Below are 19,477 nucleotides of genomic sequence, written 5' to 3' on the forward strand. Positions count from 1 at the left end.
GGAGCTTAAACTTCCTTTCCTCCAGATGCAAAGAGCGCCCCCTTGTTCTTTGTAATGATCCTAAATAGAATAATGGGGAAGAGAGTTCTCAAAATGGACTGTTTATATATTTATACAGGGTGATCATATCCGCATTATACGTCTCTTCTCAAGGGAGAATAGATTCAGTTCAGCTAATCTCTCCTCATAGCTGAGCTCCCCCATTCCTTTTATTAGTTTAGTTTCCCTTCTCTGCACTCTCTCCAATTCCACAATGTCCTTTTTGTGAACTGGTTCCCAAAACTGGACTGCATATTCCAGATGTGGTCTGATCGATGCTTTGTACAGGGGCAGGATTATGTCTCGAAAAGAAATTTCACAGGGACCTTTAAAAAAACAACTTTTACTATGCCCATCAATTTGGCAAGGTACCAAGGCATCATGAGACACTTTGTATGGTAGACTTTGCCTTAATGTACACTTAGCCCACAGAAATGTATGCCTACTGCATAAGGTCTAGTTGGCTGCCCCCAAAGTCAAAATTGCATTGTGTTTTGGCAAAAGCACACCAAAAGCACCCCTATTCTGTGTACTGAGTATGGACAGGGACATAAATAGACATTGTACGAGTAATGCACACATCATATCAACATGATAAATATCTTACTAGTTCCTCTTCGTGTCAGAAACACTTGCTAGAAATAGTATTTGGTCAAATAACAAGAAGGTAGGATGGTTTCAGTGTCCCATGGAGCAAAGTTGTAGCCACCCTTGCATGCATGCTCCCAGCTGGGCCAACAACCTTTGACACTCATGGTTTTTCTTTAGCTGGTGATATTGGATTATTGCCCCCAAAAGTTTTCTTTAGCTCTTGCTGTAGTTCTATTTTATGCAGGGGGCACTTTAAACATGATGAGCACATGTATACTGTCTCCAATAGAATTCATTGAACTTACATTTTTTTTTAAATCAGCGGGATTGAAACATCATCAAAGGAAGCAGCAGGTACTTCCTGTCTTTACTATTTTTATATCTGCAGTTTACTAGGACGTGACATGAAAATTAACTCACTTTCAAAGAGACCATGCAGATTCAGTAAGACACAGGGTCCATTTCAAAGGAAAAAGCATTGTCTCTCATGAGACATTCACTGTGAATCACCCAGGATCTAGAGCTTTTAACAATAGTACCGTACTTGTAACAGGCAATGAGGGGCATTTATGAAGCAAATATTGATAAAATTTAATACTCAGCTATTGCAAATTAGACTGCCTCTGTTGTAGCACAATACATGCAGCAGCCTTGTGTGTATTTGTAAGCCTGCGTCTGCATTGCTGGACAGCCAACTGCAGCAGATTTGCAATGGTCTATGGTAGATTCAAACTAAAAATAAATAAAATCTAAATTGGTAAAATTAAAAACAGTTTTGGTTGCATACTCTCCTGGTCCTGTCCCACATAGACTCACCTCATTATCCTTGCTGGATTTCACTTCCAGGTTGAATGATGGTTAAAATAAAAGGAAAGGGGAGCTACAAGACCAAGGATGCCTGGCAATTAAGGGATTATTGAAACCTGGTCATTTTTTCTGATGCAGTCTACCACAAAGTACATACTGATATACTGCAAGTTGTAGTGTAATGCATTGCCTTGGAGAAATGAAAGAGACATCATTGAACCAATACTTTGGATTCTCTATTTAGAAGTAAACTGAAATCAGAAAAAAATGCTGATCAACAGGGTAAATGCGGAGATTTAATCTCTGGGCAGAGTGTTTCCATCCACCAAACACTTCATGCCACAGCCTTTTCCCCTATTCCGTGCCCTATGTGATTGGAATTTACCCTAAACCAGTAGTAATTCTTGTAAATATTATATAATAACTGTAAGTCTGATTCATTTGTCAGCCACATATTCAAGCACAACCACTTTATTTCCAGTGTGATATTGTTTCCTGTTGCCCTTCATGCACTCCGTCTTGGTTGGCTCTTCAGTATTACCCTGCTATGGCAAACAAGCTCACTTTGCATCAATGTTACTTATTATGTTGTAGATGTACCTTCTTAGGATAAAATGTAAATCATCTAAGTTTAATGCATACAAATTGCACATTAAGGGATTATATCTTTATAATATACAATGATATATATAGGTTTCCTGTGTACCTCCCACTCATTTTGACAATGCCAAATTTAGTTCACGCAATGAGTAGGAAGTCAGTAAACAAAAAAACCCCAAAGAACCAAAAGTACCATGCATGTTGGGGAAAAGTGGGTGTTTAGAAGTTTAAAAATGTCTGGGAAAGGAACTTACTCAGGATGTTATTGATAGAAAAGCCACCAACGCAAATCTACAGTAAATGCACCATAATGTGAACAAAGGTCATGATAAAAGCAGTATATTCTAATTCTATAGCAGTGGGTAGTGTTACATCCCGGATTTCTTTATGCAAGCAAGTAACTCAGCAAATGTGAGTTACCAAGTGTGGTAAAATGCTGGAGATGCCATGCAACATGCTATCGGTAATGTGAATGTGTAAAGAGGATATAAACCTTTATGAATAATATCCAGAATCTCACTTCAAAGTTTGCAAATGATGAGGCAAACCACATTTAAGTTGATCACAAATAAAACATTCTATTTAGTTTTGCCTATTTAGCTCCAATATACACTGGCAATATGGCTGCTGTGAGCCTATCCATTTATTTAAAGGAGTAATTTTTTTGCTCTTATGACTCAGGGTAACAGTGTAAACAGCTGGAATTTTCTCCTAAAGTTTCATTCACACCACCATGCCCTGCGACAAATACATTTTATTGCATTTGGCGTGATGCTGGTTGCATTAACATGACCAAAAAATAAATAGCCTGTACCACACAAAATTTTGGGTACTGCTTTGTTTCTTCATCTGGTTAATTCTGTTGGTGCATTGGGTGCCAATAAAAATGAATGGTACTATGCTATGTTTCACCTTGCATTACTGCAACGCACTCCTTAGAAATAACAAGCCCCTTACAATGTCAAAAGTGCTTCCAGACACAGATTTTCTAGCAGGTTGGTCAAAGCAGCTTCAGTCAAACTAATATATTATCGGTATATATATATATATATATATATATATATATATATGTATAATATAATTATACAGTATCCTAATATTCACCTGTCTTTGCTTTTATCCAAAATCTACCAAAAATCATTCAAGATGCTAAACTTTATAAGTTCCCTTTGATATTACTAATTTAGTTGTTTTTATAGGGTGTAGTGATAAACTCCCATAGGTAAATTCAAGAAGTATTCTTGAATTTGATGCAAGACATCCAAGGCCTCTGCATTTTTGTTTTAAGAAGGCTTTTAAAAACTGTGCTGGTTGTATGTTTAGAAGGAACTCTACTTGTACAACATGAATGGCACACAAGCTGATCTTTTGTCCTTTATACTTTCTGATATACTAACTGTGAACAAGTATGTAGATTAGCAGATCTGACCTCATTTTCACTTCTTTTGTTATAGCTACATGGTTCGTCAGGTTGCAAAAAAACACAAGTCTGCTGAGTTCAACCACTACAGAATCGAACATACTAAAAAACATTCACAGTTGATTCACAGAAAGGCAAAAAACCCTTAAAGCTTTGTTTAATTCACTCCAAAAGAGGAAGAAAAAAGTCCTTCCTGACTCCCCAAGGCAATTAGGTATTCCATGGATTCCCAGTCTCTGTTGCCATTGCTTTTGACATGTTATACCTATTTATATTCCTTGCATGTAGTAATGCATCTGGCTTCTTCTTAAAACAATCAAACATGTTAAAACTACTTCCCAAGGAAGTCTATCCCACATTTTCACATACCTTACTGTGAATAATTCTTTCCATATACGGAGATTTAAATTCTCAGTTGCAGAGTGCTCCCTTTTTCCTTTGGCATTAGCTTAAAGTGAATAAATTTGATAGACCACTTTTATAAGGGGGAGTGATCATATCCCCCCTTAAGCATCTCTTCTCAAGGGAGAATAGATTCAGTTCAGGTATTTTTTACTCATAGCTGAGTTCTTCCATTCCTCTTATTATTTTAGTTTCCCTTCTCTGCACTCTCTTTAGTTCCACAATATCCTTTTAGTGAACTGGCTCCCAAAACTAGACCCCAGTGATGAGGATTTAGCACCCCTGTCAGGTTAAAATTTATGTCTGTGCCCCCTCTGAGAAGATTTACCTTCCAAGGACAGGCAATGGTGTCTGTGGAATTTGTTAGGCACCCATAGTGAATGTCCCCTTTCTATTTACACTTTTAGCTTTTCCCTTTTTTTCACAATGGTGGAAATATTATTTGTTATCAAACCTTTTACAATCTGAAGTTGCTTTAACATATCTGGTGTGATATGCAAGTCTTAGTAGTCAAACTGGTAGTTACCTCTTCAGTCATCATAAAACACTTCTAAAATCAATCATCTGACCACAATGACAGCAAAGCTGGTATTGCATTTTCAGGTTGTAGTAAAACTATATAATATTATATCTTGAATTGAATTGCTAGCTAAATACTGCCAGGGGAAACATAAAACATATCTGCTCTAAAAGATAGTTTATCACTTTTTTTATACTTTTTTGTTCAGTAAATGAAGCTTTTTTATAGCTGTTCAAATAATTGCAAAACACTCAAAATAAACTCCACATCTCAAGGGTTTTGCATTACAACCTGGTGCCAATGGCGTACACTGGAAATGACCCCTGGAACAAGTAACAGTTGGGTCAACAATTGTGTGTTCATCAAAGGTCCTTCAGATATATGTTTTGTCACCTTGGCATGGTGACACCAATCCTCTCCAAATTTACAAAGCATTCACAGTGTATCTGTAAGGGAAGTTGTTCATGTCTGCCGCCATGTTCCATCTTACTAGTCTCTATTCCATTATTTCACTACCTTTTTTACCTTCACTGATTACTCTAATAATTAGCCCAAATCCATCCAGTCCCATAACAAAATGATCACATCTCCTTGTGGGCCTTGGCTTCTTTACCACTGGATGCATATGATTGGCATTAAATGCATGCCTCTATCCTGATGACCAGGCTTGGAGATGGATCACACTGGTATTTTGGGCCGCTGAAGGAACACATACTATAGTATGGCCTTCTGTCCAGACTGCATATTGTGCACTTGCTTATGTTAAACTACACAATAGACAATAACACAAACAGAAACTGCAGAAAACCTAAGGTGTGAGTCAAATCAGTAACCTTAGTCCTCTGAGACATTTCAAAAAACTAATGTACAGCGCTGTATAATATATTGGTGCTTTATATAGTTTATTAATATAAATTTGAATACGGTGTTACAACAAAAAAGCTACATATTACAAAGAACTGGCAATGTCACAAACCTGATTTCAACACGACACATGGCTCTTCTTTCTATGGAAAAAGCAAGAGACTTAGATCTTCTTATAGATGTCGCCATCAGAGTAAAACCCAGATTCCAAAGATCAAACTCATACTGCAAAGTAAAACTGTACAGCAGCGATAATCGAGAAGCTGTGTGCCTTGTCTGCCTCTCAGAAACAAATAGCTGGTCAAGTAAGACACACAGCACTGCCCATAACCTATTTCCTCTGATGATACAAGCTTCCTCTTTTCTGGGGTCTGTCACCGAGACTGCTTTATATTTTTTTTTACACGCTTCCTGTTCTCATAGTTCCATGTCGCGTTAAATAGCCATAGATACTCATATTGCCTACAAGTCATATTGAAGGGAATTTCCATGCAAAGTGGTTTGTAGGGTTCCCAAGCTTCCTTATTTATAAAATAACAGAACAATGTTATGGATATAGAATTATTGCTACTACAACATCTGTTTTTTTGTCTTAGTGATAGTGTCTTTCATGTACAAGATGTGTGGGGTAAGCACATCTAGAACATCTAGGAGCTTACAATCTAGGAGGTGGGGGAATTTACACACAATAGGATGGGAGATATGGAGTGGTGGGAAGTAGTGACGGTTTCAAAAGACAGAAGATGGGTAGGCAAGTTTAAATAGGTGGGTTTTGAGTTCTCCTTTAAATGATCAGAAAATAGGAGCAAGCCCAATAGGACGAGGAAGACCATTCCAGAGAGTGGGGGCAGCTCTAGAAAAGTCCTGGAACCGTGCGTGTGATGAGATTATGAGTGAGGAAGTCATTAGTAGGTCATTGGAGGAGCGGAGAGAGCGGCTAGGGGAGTATTTTTTATCAGGTCAGAAAGGTAAGTGGGACAAGAACTGTGAAGGGATTTGAAGGCAAAGCACAGGAGCTTGAATTTTATTCTAAGGTGAAATGGAAGCCAATGAAGAGAACTACAAAGAGATGCAGCAGAAGAGGAGCGGTGGGAAGGATGGATGAATCTGGCTGCAGCAACTTGCCATGTGACAATGCTGAGTGTCTTAGTGGCCTTTTGATAAACATTGGTGATTTTACATAGTAGGAAGGAGAGTCAGTCACATGGTCCTCCATACATAGAAGTACCATTTATTTATTCCTTTATTTTTTCCTTTAAGGGATTTATTCATTCCTTTAAGTGCAAAGGAAGTAAAGTAATAGTTAGTATGGACTTTTGGGATACCTGCCATTCAGGGCAAAGTGCCAAGTTCTCTTTCTGTTTCAATGTTTTTTATTAATATTTTCCAAAAAGGGTATATAAATATGTCACATAATATACAAAGGGGAATAAATCAAAACATTTGTACAACATACAAAAAATGGTGGTGGTGATAAGCAAATTTAGCATAAGCAAATTGAGAATAAAAACAACATTTATCAGACAAGACAAAGGGGAGTGGGGGCAGGTTTGGTGGGGGATTTCGACTTTGGGACTATTTTAAGTTGTCTAAAATACCGTATTTGCGGCGTTAGTCTGCAAACATTTTCCCATGAGTTTGTGCATCATTATAGATTATATGGTTAGCAATGACCAGGTAAAGTCTGGTGGTAGGGAGAGTGTTATCCAAGGCTCCCAGACCCTTTTAAATGTAACCATTGAATCATTTAGGATAGCTGACATTTTTTCATTAGTGAGGTACCATGACATTTTCTGTTTTACCTACGTAACTGTGGGAAGAGCCATAAAGCCATAAAGATGAATTGAAGCAAACAGAATTGGGGAAAAGTGCACTGACCAGGCTTGACATTTGGGAGGGACATTTTAGGGTTTTGGGTAATTGACTTCACCAGAACCGTGTAGACTAGCTGAAAGACTCTTATCTAAAATCTGCATATCTTAGGGCACTCCCACCAGATGTGGAATAGGGTGCCCCTAGCATGGCAGCCTCTGAAACACGAACCAATGGAGGTACTCATAAATTTGCACCTGTGGTGCACCATGTACCACCGCATGAGAAGTTTATAGTTTGCTTCCACCGCCGAACTGCTAGTTGATCACCTGGCAGTGAAATCTCTAATTGAGCACCATGTTTCCAGGTCGAAAGTGTTCTGTAGCTAAGTTCTCTTTCTATTCCTCTCCTGCATACACTGGTGTCTTCCCTGCCACTCGACCTGTTGTAACCCTCAAAAATACTCCATGCTTTCAGGGTGCAGGTGACCTTCTTTCCTTGCTCTCCAGGTGTAGTGGTGGTCCTCAAAAGCCAATTACTACACCTAAATACTGTCACATAAGGAAGGGAAGAATATAATTAACCCTGTGTAAACCCCTGCAAAACATACACTTGGATTAGGCAGACAGTTCCAACAAATAAACAGAGTAGAAGATCCTGTGAATAAAAATCCCAAAGTGGCTTAGATTGTAGAAGTTTTTTCCAAAAATCCCCAAATAAAACCTGTAAGTGGCCTATTCTGACTTCTTTATGCAGTTGTAAACCAAGGGTGTGAATTGCAGTTATTTAAAATAATTAAAAGTACACAAGATGTTGGTCTGTATGGTAACTTTATGATTAGCAGGCTCACCTTATAGTAACAGCAACCCATGTGCAACTGCCACTTCTATACCTGCATCAGTGTTTCTGTGGCATTGCTCCCTCTACTTCCATAAAATAATGTATTCTTATGTCATCCACCTATAATTGTCCCTTTTATAGGTGTAGGAGTTTTCTAGGGACATTTAAAAGGAAGCTACTTTGGGGGTGTGGATTGATGCAAATAGTTAAATTTTCTATATAAAGTGCTGTGGTTAAGTGTAGGAGCTGTCTAAAAGAGTGAAAAAAGGAAATGAAAGTTGTATTAAAGTTTAACTTTATATAAACTTTACAAAAAAATCTCTATATGTAACCCCCTCACCCTAAGGAGGGGTGAGCTGTCGTTTCTGTTTTTACCTGTCCTGGTTGCCCATATGTAGTAGATTAGTAACTGGGCTCTCTATCCGCCTATTCTCTGAACTTTTTAGGGGTGACTTCTTTCAGGCACTGTTTTTTAGTTCCAGCACTGTTGTCAATAGCCAGAGCACCCACTGCCACCGGCTGTCATATGTGCAGACACTTGCTATTTTTAAACCAGAGCTGCTGGGCGAATGCTGAAAAGGCTGAAAAAATGGCAATCCCGGGGAGCCGTGAGAAATCAAAATTTGAAGAGGCAGGTATGAACCTGCCCTATGCATAGGCTACACTGCTCCCCACTATTTACTAATAGTGTGTTGACTATTCTGACAACATTTCAGCTACCTGGCCTTTTTTAGGTACATTTTAAGATTAATGGCATTATTACAGTTAATAATACCAGGTGCCACACAGGATATCTCCAGGAGGCTCCATCAAATTCTCGCTATGGTGCACCATAATGCATAGCAATGCACATGTTACAAAATATTTGCTATCATCTGGTTGTACCAACCCTACATGTGCCTAAAATAAAAATAAAAACCAGGTGAAACCTAAAAATCCAGGCAAGGATTTTCAAGTGTAAATGCCAGGTGCATCTCCTACGTGAGAATCTTTGTCAGCAACGTGCAGTTGTTTATAGGTATTTCTAATTGACATGTTTTCTTCAGAACTAAGACGTTTCATCAGTCACATGATGTAAGTTCTTGTTGAGTGAATGGTATTGCTTCACTTGTTGTCTGGGAGGCTAGTATTCTCAGGATGTGCCTACCCAATGAGTTTAAACTCATTACAATTGAGTTTACAATTGGAATTAGGCAAGAGGGGATTCCAATCTCATGCCTGTATTCACAGTATGTACCCTTGGCTCCTTTTATTACAGAACATACCAGTGGCTGTAATGCAACTCCATGCTACTAGGAACAAAGTGGCCCGGCATACTGCCTGTACTGTTTAAAACCCTTCTATTTAATTATTTTGGGTAACAAGATTATTATAGATTGCCCCTTCCAAAAAAAAGTATTCATGTCAATAGGATTGCTAAGAATGCATATGGAGACCTCCCAATCTCATAAGACATCTATGGTGGATAAGTCTTAGGTGGAAAGTGTATAGGCCTTTCAGCTTGCTTCTCGAAGATAAGGCATTAATGCACAAATGCGTGGGAGTTGAATGGCAGAGTATGTTAATATATGTAGAATATTAATAATATATTGTATATTTTTATTAGTATGAAATATATGTATGTTGTTAGTTTGAGAATTTTATTGTTAAACTGCTAGACCCCTTTAAAAGCAAGACTCCCAACAGTAACAGACCTCAGATAGAGACCCAGGCTCTCCAGTCTCTCCATCTTTTCTTTCCTCAGGAGAACCCCATCAGTAACCCTACCTACCTGTTCTACCATGGGTGGGGATGGGTGGAGATTGACAGGCAGGACCAGGCCCTGTTTGCAGACCCATAGTGAGGGACTGTGATACCTGATCTTGTGGATGGGTAAGGACTTTATCTATCCCCCCAGTCCTGGCTAGCACTACCTCTTGCTGTGGGTTTGCATACAGGGCCTGCCAAATACCCACTGGCCAGTCTCCTCCTATCCTGCCTTCCCACAGAGATGGAGGGCCCCACAAGCCCAATTGTCATTGTGACCTATTGACTGCAACCCCCCTATTTTGATTCCAACCATGTTCCTTGTATAATTGGTGATCTACAAACTGTTGGCAATGATATAATGTAAAGACGCCCTGTTGTGGGTTAATCAATGATAACACATCCTATTCATTAACCAGATGTGTTACTCTATATTTTTGCCCTTTCTTTTGAAATAAATAACAATTCCTACTAACACATTGCAATGCAAGTTTTGTGAGTTTCCTGTGTCATTTGTTGACTGGACCCAGCTATCTTACATCTCACGGCTGTCCAATTGTTCATCTATCACAGGCCTATTACAAGAAATGATGAGATGTTATTTGAATGATGATTGCACAGCTCATTATTGTGAAAATTGTTTTATTCTGAAGGAAAGCTGAACTGAGTTGAGGCAGTTGTTCCTGTTTTTGTAGGACAAACACAAATTACAAAACCGTGAGAAGCACACACAAACTCATGCAAAGTCCTGATTTGGATGTGACCATAGGTTAGTTTTGAGTTGAATGATGAAGAGGTAAAACCTCTGTCCGGTTTTTATAGTTGTATCTATCTCACTTAGTCTGTTTGTCCTGATGATTGGCTATGGGAATAACATTAACAGGAAAATGCAAAATGGGGAGGGGGATGTTTTTTAATGGGGTACTGGTTGTAGTGACAACTCTCTATAAGGGGATTTTACTCATTTTGGAGAAACTTTCACTTTTTGTTGTGTCTACCAGAAAGGAAGTAGTCTGATTACCTCACTAGTCTGGAAAAAATAAAAAAAAGACCACAAAGTGCCTTACCTATATTTTTTGTAGTTGTGTAGTTTTTTGTAGAGTGCTAAACATTTTTTTATTACTGTCTGGGTCCTCATGTATTTATTCTAGTGATTATCGTCACTGAAACTAAAAGTCAGGAGGAATCCAGAATTGTACAGTAGGTGAGGGCTATTGAAAATATGCAATTTCATGAAAATACAACGCCCCTGTACATGGAATTCCCATTATTATTATGTGTATTGGAGGTTCACTTTTAGAGGGACTGACATGGGGTAGATAAAAAAAAATGAAAATGCATGTTGTTTCTCTATAGATAAAAATTTAAATTGCCATAAAAACGCAATAAATGCTCACTGAGCTCAACATTTTTTCATTTAGAAAATATTCCTAGTGGTACCCCTGCCCCCCCCAGCAGGTATGTTAAAATTACTATGTTCAGAGACATTACAAATACATTTAAAATTATGCAGTGGCTTTACTTTTATGTTTATTGACTATGCTTAATTTTTTTTTACTGAAAAACAACATTTTTTTTTAATTTAAAATTAAATTAGGTTAATTAAGTTTTAATTAAGTTTTAAAATCATAAAGCGAATGCAGGGGAACCAACAAGTACTTTGCCATATTTGATTGGAGTGCTTGGCCATGTGGGCTTATGGAACCTGCTGTTACCCTTACTTTTAATGGTGATAACCATACTTTATTTACTAATAATATTCTTCTTTCATTTTTTAGATGGTGTCTGTAACTATTGTATGGTTTACAAGTGTTTTGTATTTGTGTCTGTTTTGTCTGTTTAATAATGATAAAAACATTTATACAAAAAAGTCAGTGAGCAAAATTCATGAAAATTCTCCAAAAACGCTATTATAATATATATAATATAATATATAATATGCTTTTTTAAAGCAGTGAATCTGACATGCACTGACATGCTTCCTTTTAGTTACTGCCATTGCAACCCATGGACTTGGAAGATTCTCCACCAGAGAATGTCAGATTCACTGCTTTATAAATAGACCCCGAAATCTCCTAATAAGGATACTAATAAAGAGATTTCCTCCTTGGTATGTATTTGTGAAACGTAGAAAAATCTATCCAAGGACCAAAGACACTAAGACTAAAATTTTGACGGGGCTTTTCCTACTTTAAGCGGAACTTTTGTGAAAAAAAAAACACTTGCCTTTACTAGCCTAGCTATTTTGCGTGAGATTGAGCCCTTTTTATTTTACATTATTAAAAAGCCCATTGACAAATGGCTGATTTCAGGCATGCGGAGAAGGAGGGATATGTGGCGTATGTATTCCAGGAGGCTGTGGCTTTCTCTTTCAGTCTTTACTGCCACTGCAATCAAGACAGAAGGTAAGAAGACCTCACCCCCCCAAAAAAATAGTATAACAAACACACAGTTTTCCAATATTTAAAAGTTTTAGCCCTTATATGATGTTAAAATGTGTTGATAGGTCCGATTTAATCCACAATCCAAAAAACGGTCTAGATATGCTGAGAGAGCCTCTAAACAAAGTCTAACCATCTTTCACCTGGCACATAGTAGTCAACTAATTTCATGTAAATTTTCCCACGTTTGTTACATGGCAATGACCGATCACCACCATGACAACAAAGTAATATAACAACTCAACTTGCCCAAAAGTTTACATCCTGCTTGATATGTATGCGTCTCTAAGCTGGTAAAAGGCACACTTGTTTAAGTTGTTTTTACTATATACACTGTGTAGTAAAACAAAATATCTGATACCAAATTCAAGGACTATTCGGCATAATATACCTCAGTTTCACCTTAAAAGGGGATTAAAGGACCTGAATACAGCTGTATCCAGGCCCAGAGTGTCTTGGAAGGAATGGGTGGGCCAGGCACTCCATCTCCCCTCCAGGCCAGAAATTGAGGATGACAATGGAGCACCTGGCACCTGTATTTAAAGCTAGGGGGCTCTGGTGGACAGGCTGGGTGTAGGCTGTATGATGAGAGAACCCAGGAAGTCTCCCAAAGTTTAGGAACAACAGCTCTGAGGAGTATCAGAGAGAAAGCCAGGAGGCTAAATTGTGTTTTTCCTGATACTATAATGACTTTGATCCCCTGCAAGGGAAATACTATGAAGATTGCATGTTTAAGTTGATGATTTTTTGTAAATACAAGTAAGCAGAGTGCCCTAAAATTCAAAACACTATGAAGCTAATCCCTTACAACTGGTAAACTATCCTTAGAAGTAAGTGTTAGCCTACAAAAAGATCTTCCAATATCCTGAAGATTCTTTTCACAACTGCTACCTATTCTTTTCGCTAACTGTTACTTATTTGATGACAAAAAGGTACCCAGATGTTCAGTCGACTGCATCTGTCCATCATATCAGAATTGGGGTCTATCTGGTTTTTAGCAGTATGATGTTTTTTCAGCAAGGACAAGAAGAAGCCTAATTTGTTGCTTTCAGTATGACACTGGTCTGTCTATGTCCAACTTACATCTCCTTTGTGGTAGGAGTAACCAAAAACTTCTCAGATAACAAGACTCTTCCACACTGATCTACACCAGAAACCTTACATATCGTCAGTGAAAAAATACCCTTATCACATAGATATAAATATGTTTAGCTAAAGGGGAAGCGTGCTCTATTATTTCAAATACCACATAAGAACTAAAATAACAACAGCTAAAGGCATAAACTACCAAACAACACATTCCTTCACCTTCTAACACTGGTTGCTGATTACCTAGTAATACATTTGACCTAATTTTTTTCTTTTTTTAATAACATTTGTCTATTATACCTTGAAGTTTTGACAGTTGGGTTGGGTTACAGAACTTAAGTAACAAAGCTGTAGCCTATTGATAATTATAGAAAGTACTATACTATACTATTCAACTATGTGAATACAGGTAGTCCCTATGTTATATACGAGATAGGGACTGTACGTGTGTTCTTAAGTTGAATTTGTATGTAAGTTGGAACAGGTACATTATTTTAATAAATGCAATTAGGACAGTTATTTGTTTCAACATATTATTAGGCAGCGTGGTGTCAGTTACTGTATGAAATCCTCACTGTGAGTTAATCACAAAGCCAAAAAAAAAACATTCATTAACTTCTGGAGCAAGCTGTGTTTTGATATGCAAAAAAAACAACTGCAGAGTTTGTCTTGGTCAATTAAAGATTTAAAAGATGTTACAGAAGAGCTCAGTCTCAGCTGTGTTTAGCAAAAGATTTTTTCTGCAAGTCATGGAAATCGCCCCTCCCCTCATCAAGCCTCCATCCTGCACACGAATGAGCAGGGAAGCCCTGTTCGCATGTAGGAATTGTCCGTATGTCGAATGTCCTTAACTCGGGGACTACCTGCATAGCTCAGATAATATGGGACACTATCACTATAAAAAAACTGAATTTGTTATATTTTATCCAAATAAATCATCTAAATCACAATATGGATTTTGCTACTCAACTGCGTTGGATGGAATAAAACATTTTTTACAGAATATATATCGGGTTTGTATTGCTGTCTACACTTATTAGCCTTTTTTTTTTTGGTGTACCTTACAAGTACCAGGTTGGACCAGCTTTTGACTTTAGAACTACTGTAATTATTTGTGGCATAGATTTATCAAGGTAGTAAAAACCTTGCTCAAGGATTTTGGTCTGTATTTACTTAACAGCGTCATGCAGTTGTACCTTTTAATCTGATGACTGTGGAGGCCATTTGAATACAGTGAACTCATTGTCTTGTTTAGGAAACCATTTGGAGATGATGTGAGCTTTGTGGCATGGCACATTATCCTTCTGGAAGTTACCATCAGGTACACTGCAGTCATAAAGCAATGATAGCCTGGCAATTGTAGGCTGTGGCATTTAAACCATTCTTATTAACATTGGTACTAAAAGGCCCAAAGTGTGCCACACCATTACATGGTCACCACCAGTCTGAACCTTTGATATAAAACATGCTTTCATTTTGTCACTGCCAAATTTTGACTCTACCTTCCAAATGTCGGAGCATAAACTGATATTCATTAGACCAGACAACATTTTTACAACCTTTTCTTGTCAAAGTTTAATTAGTCTGTGTGAATTTTAGCTTCATGTGTCTGTTCTTAGCAGACAGGAGTTACACCTGTCAAATGCCAAATACCTTGGTTGAAACAAATGGTTGAGTTACTGTTGCTGTTTTACCAGCTCAAACAAGTTAGACCATTCCCCTATTTAATCAGAATACTGATGCTCACTGGGTACTATGATTATTATGACTTGATAGATTTTATCTAATTTTTTGTTGCAATTAGAATTTAAAGAAAATCTAATAAGTGGGTCACCAGCAGCAAAAGAAAACCTGATAAGGGTTAAAGTCTTCCCTTTTTTTCTAAAACAAAAAGTTTTGGTTTTACTACAATTTACCCATGAAGCACTTGTTCAAATGATTTCCTAATATCCAACTTCTGTTTTACATCAAACCTAAGTGAGATTATAACAAAAAGGTTACACTGCCATTTTCACTAATTAAATCTGTGTCCTTACTGTCCTTTGTTGAAGAGTCATTTTTTTCTGTTCTGGCTGAGAAACCAGAAACATTGCCTAGAGCTAGATTTATGATGTCTGAGGAATTCCCACATAATAAAGGATTATGTAAAAAGAGTCATATATCTGTAGTTTGTCATGTAACACTGTGCAATGAATTCACCTGGCTTAAATTTCTACACTCGTCCTTTTGTCTTCAAAATTAATTTGACTAAAAAAATTGAGGACCCATTCAGATTTATCCGGTTCTACATGATTATGAAATTATTATTATTTTTATGTCAATATGAATGGGGTTTGTCATCCCACTGCAACAGATAAAAAGATGGTATATGTAAAATTACACAATTGTGTCCATTCAAAATTGGGCTTGATGTGCGCTCAAAACAAAAAAACACCTAAATCAGTTCATTGTTAGCTTTTTAAAGTGAGGTGCACATGGGATTTTCTATAGAAAAGTCCCCAACCCTGCCCTGCGGTGCCTATTTTGATTGTTAAGTGTGTTCATGAGTGCTATGCTGGATATGGTATAGACTGGATATCAGTAGAATAGAAGAAACTCTGCAATTGTAACTGGGGTGGCATGGATGAGAGAATGCGCTGCAACCCATGGGAAGCACAGCTGACTTAGTGGCTGGCACGCTTGCCTTTGCAGCCCTAGGTCATAGGTTTGAACCTCATTGAGGACACTATCTGTAAGAAGTTTGTATGTTCTCCCTGTGTTTGCATGGGCTTACTCCCACATCTCAAAAACATACATTTCAGTAAGTTTGCTACCCTCCAAATTGGCCTTAGATTGTTGTAATGACTTATGACTATGGTGGGGACAAAGATTGTGAGCCCCTTTGAGGGACAGCTAGTGATATGACTGTGGACTTTCTATAGTGGTACACATTATGTTGGCAATATATATAGAGTATATATATATATATATATATATATATATATAGAGGCTAATATAATAAAAATAATAAGTGGCTGCAGAGATGGATTAGGCAGAATGAGACTCTAGGCAGCAAATCAGCTTAGGCCTAATTTTTATTCAATTGAAACTAATTAAGATTGTAAATGAAACAAAAAAAGCCCCTCTATTTGCCTTGTCTATACCGGTACGTCCCATAAGATCCCAATTGCCCATATGTCCTGGATTTAAATATGTTTTAAAGCTAAACTCCAGGAAAAACAAGAAATAACTTTGGAGTGAAGGAGCCGTGAACACTTCATGTTTACTTAGGTATAGAAGAAACAGAAGAAGCACTTACTTACTTCACCCCTGCCCTCCCAACAGTTGGCGACTCCTATCCGACCTTGGATGTGAGAAACCAGAAACATTGCCTAGAGCTATATTTGTGATGTATGAGGAATTCCCACATAACAGAGGATTATAAAAAAAGAGCCGTAGATTTGTCATTTGTCAAATAACGTTGTGCAATTAATTCACCTGATCTAAATCTCTACACTCGTCTTTTGTCTACAAAATTCAATTGACTGACGTAAAAAGATTGAGGGACCATTTGGATTTATCCAGTTCCGTGTGGTTATAATTTATTAACTTTTAGGTCAGTTTGATTGGAGTGTCATCCTACTGCAACAGATGAAAAGATGTTACATGAAAAAATACACAATGGTGTCTATTCAAAATTGGGTCCTTGAAATAAAAATGGAAACCACTCAAATCAATTTATTGTTAGCTTTTTAAAGTGAGGTGCACATGGACTGTAGATGTGTCCCAAAACCTGATCTGTGGTGCCTATTTTTCTAGTGTGTTCTTGGCAACTTTGCTGGATATAGTATAGACATCTTCTTTGGAAACTAGAGGGATGGGGAGGGAAAGATGAGTGTATCACTGTCTGTATTAGTCTGTCATTTGCAATCCTTATTTATTGTACAGTGCTGCGTAATATGTTGGCGCTATATAAATCCTGTTTATTAATAATAATAATAATAATAATAATAATAATTGCACTGCAGCAAGTGGACACAAAGATGGATTATGGCAGAATGGGTCCCTAGGCAGCAGAGCAGCTTTGGCCCAATAATGAAAGTGATAATAATTAGGATTGGGAAAAGCACTGAAGAAGCCTCTCTGTTTGCCTTGTCAATACTGGTATGACTCCATAAGACCCCCAATGCTCACAAGTCTGTCCAACTCTAATCAACTGCACTATTTCTTGAATTTACTGCAGGAGCTTAAGGATTGTATCTAGGCCCCTTGGACATTCCCTGGGTCCTAGACTACTGCCTATATTTGCCTTATGAATGTTAAGGCAAGATGATCTGACTCTGAATGGCCTTTGTCAACAGGTACAACTTAAATCCTAACATTTCGCTTTTCATTTTTGTGCCTGTTCATTTATTTTTATGCATTTATGCATTTTTTATATATTGCCAACATCTTCCTCAGCACTTTACATGTCACATAGTCATGTTACTGTCGCTCGAAGTAATCATTCCATAATGTAATTAACATAATCTAAGACCATTTTTAGGTGAGCTATTTATTCTAATAGCCTGCTTTTGGGAGAATACCCATGCAAACACAGCTTGAACCTGCAAATAGTGCAATGCAGATAGTGTCCACAGTGCAGAGAAGAAAGGGGAGGTGTTCTGAAGTCCTGTCCAAAGGTGACAACACTGCTCCTTCATTGCAGATGCATTTCAATGATTGAGAAATGACAATTTGGGGCAGGAAATGTATTATTTACAGGATTACTAGGTGACACAAAAAGAAGGAGCCAAACAAAGTAAAATAATGTATCCACTACACCTAAAAATCGGTAAACTGCAATGAGTGTTGCAATAGTTGTTGTAATTGTTTCTGGGTTTAGATATATTTTAAAGCTAGATTTGAGATGTTTATACAGATTTAGTAAGAACAGAAGAAGAACTTTACTTACCCTACCCCTTGTTCCCTTGACTTTTCCTCTTCCATCCAACTTTGGCTGTTGGCAGACCCGGGCATTATCATTTATAATGCATGGTTAGGATCCTGCATTTTAGGGGATAACATCAGTACCTGGGAGCGCAATCCAGAGTGGCTTACAGAGGAGGCTGTAGTACACTGGGGGCACAGGGAACAAGTCTGTGGGAGCAAGGAAATAGAATAAAAGTCCTTGTTTTGTTCCCTCTAGACCTAAACAAACATTCACTCCCCATACAAGTCTATGCTAATGCAAAAGCAGCAGAAGCAGGTTAAATGCAGCTGAGAAACAGTGTGTGCACCTCCTTCACCCCCTGCATTTCCAGCATTGAGACATAAAGGAAATTCAGCACAAAAATTATTATTACCCTGCATCATTAGCTAATATATTTAGATATTGTGCTGGGTAGATTTGGGTACTGGACTTCCTTCCATGCTCACAGGGTATTAACATTATTATATGTCCAAGTTTGCAACATTCAACTATTTACCTATTTCTTATTTGCAGGTAATGAGAGAAAATCAAGTACTCACTGACCTCTATGGCTGCAGTAACTGTGGAGCAATTCATCCTCAAAGTTTAACAATTTGAAATTACACAGGTCAAATTAAGTTTAATAAACAGTATTTATATAGCACCAACATATTACGCAGTGTTGTACATTAAATGGAGATTTAATGATAATGATTAAAAATTTGAGCTAAGACAAAATTTGTATAAAAAATTGTAATTTGTAAAATTTTACAAAATTTTTGTGGGAATAAATCTTTACAACACAGAGTTGCCTTTCAAACTCAGAGATATTTATGAAACAAAGTTTAGAAATAAAGTTCTGTTTGTTCTTTACAAGTCTTTAGTTTTCAGGAATTCAGTAAAACTCAGAAAAAGCATCTATATGTATTTTAAGACTGCTCTGTCACAACTATACTCAGCCTGTTGGTGTGGGAACATTTGCCATCCTACTATCTGTATATTGGAGAATGCCATTTATGTACCCAAGAGTAGTAGGAAAAAAATAATTACCGGTATATTTTTTAATTGGCATATTGATAAAGGTTTCATGCTATGCAACATCTCATACCTTGTTTCTGTTTTTTTTTTACAGTTTACAAACCTACAGTATAGGATTCAGGAATCATTCTAAATAGAGAAAACTGCAGATAAAGTTTCTTTAAACATTTAAAAGAAAAGCGAGAGGGAGTAATCTAATCTATTAAAACATGTAAGCTTAAGCTATTGAGCTCCATAAGCAGAATGTCTTTTAACAAAGCAGTTAAGTTTGAAATAGAAGGCACATAAAGTTAGCTCTCCATATCATATGAAACTATGTATCTAGATAATATATGTAT

At 37.4% G+C, this 19,477-nt stretch overlaps 1 protein-coding gene across 4 annotated transcripts in view; it reads right to left on the reverse strand.

The window, feature by feature from the left end:
- The window catches only part of SH3BP2 (SH3 domain binding protein 2), a 52,250-nt gene that overhangs the window by 23,506 nt on the left and 9,267 nt on the right, over positions 1-19,477 (reverse strand). For 2 of the 4 annotated variants that reach the window (XM_072406536.1, XM_072406535.1), the window contains one exon: positions 18,105-18,289. The exons of 1 other annotated variant lie outside the window; for it this stretch is intronic. In XM_072406536.1, coding sequence (XP_072262637.1) covers positions 18,105-18,175 — 71 coding nt within the window. In that variant the 5' untranslated portion in view covers positions 18,176-18,289. Of the gene's footprint in view, positions 1-5,355; positions 5,980-18,104; positions 18,290-19,477 lie in introns of those variants that run through there. One more of the 4 variants, XM_072406534.1, reaches the window with a different exon arrangement.

This window comes from Pyxicephalus adspersus, chromosome 3 (assembly GCF_032062135.1).
Source record: "Pyxicephalus adspersus chromosome 3, UCB_Pads_2.0, whole genome shotgun sequence".
In the NCBI taxonomy this organism is placed as follows: domain Eukaryota; kingdom Metazoa; phylum Chordata; class Amphibia; order Anura; family Pyxicephalidae; genus Pyxicephalus; species Pyxicephalus adspersus.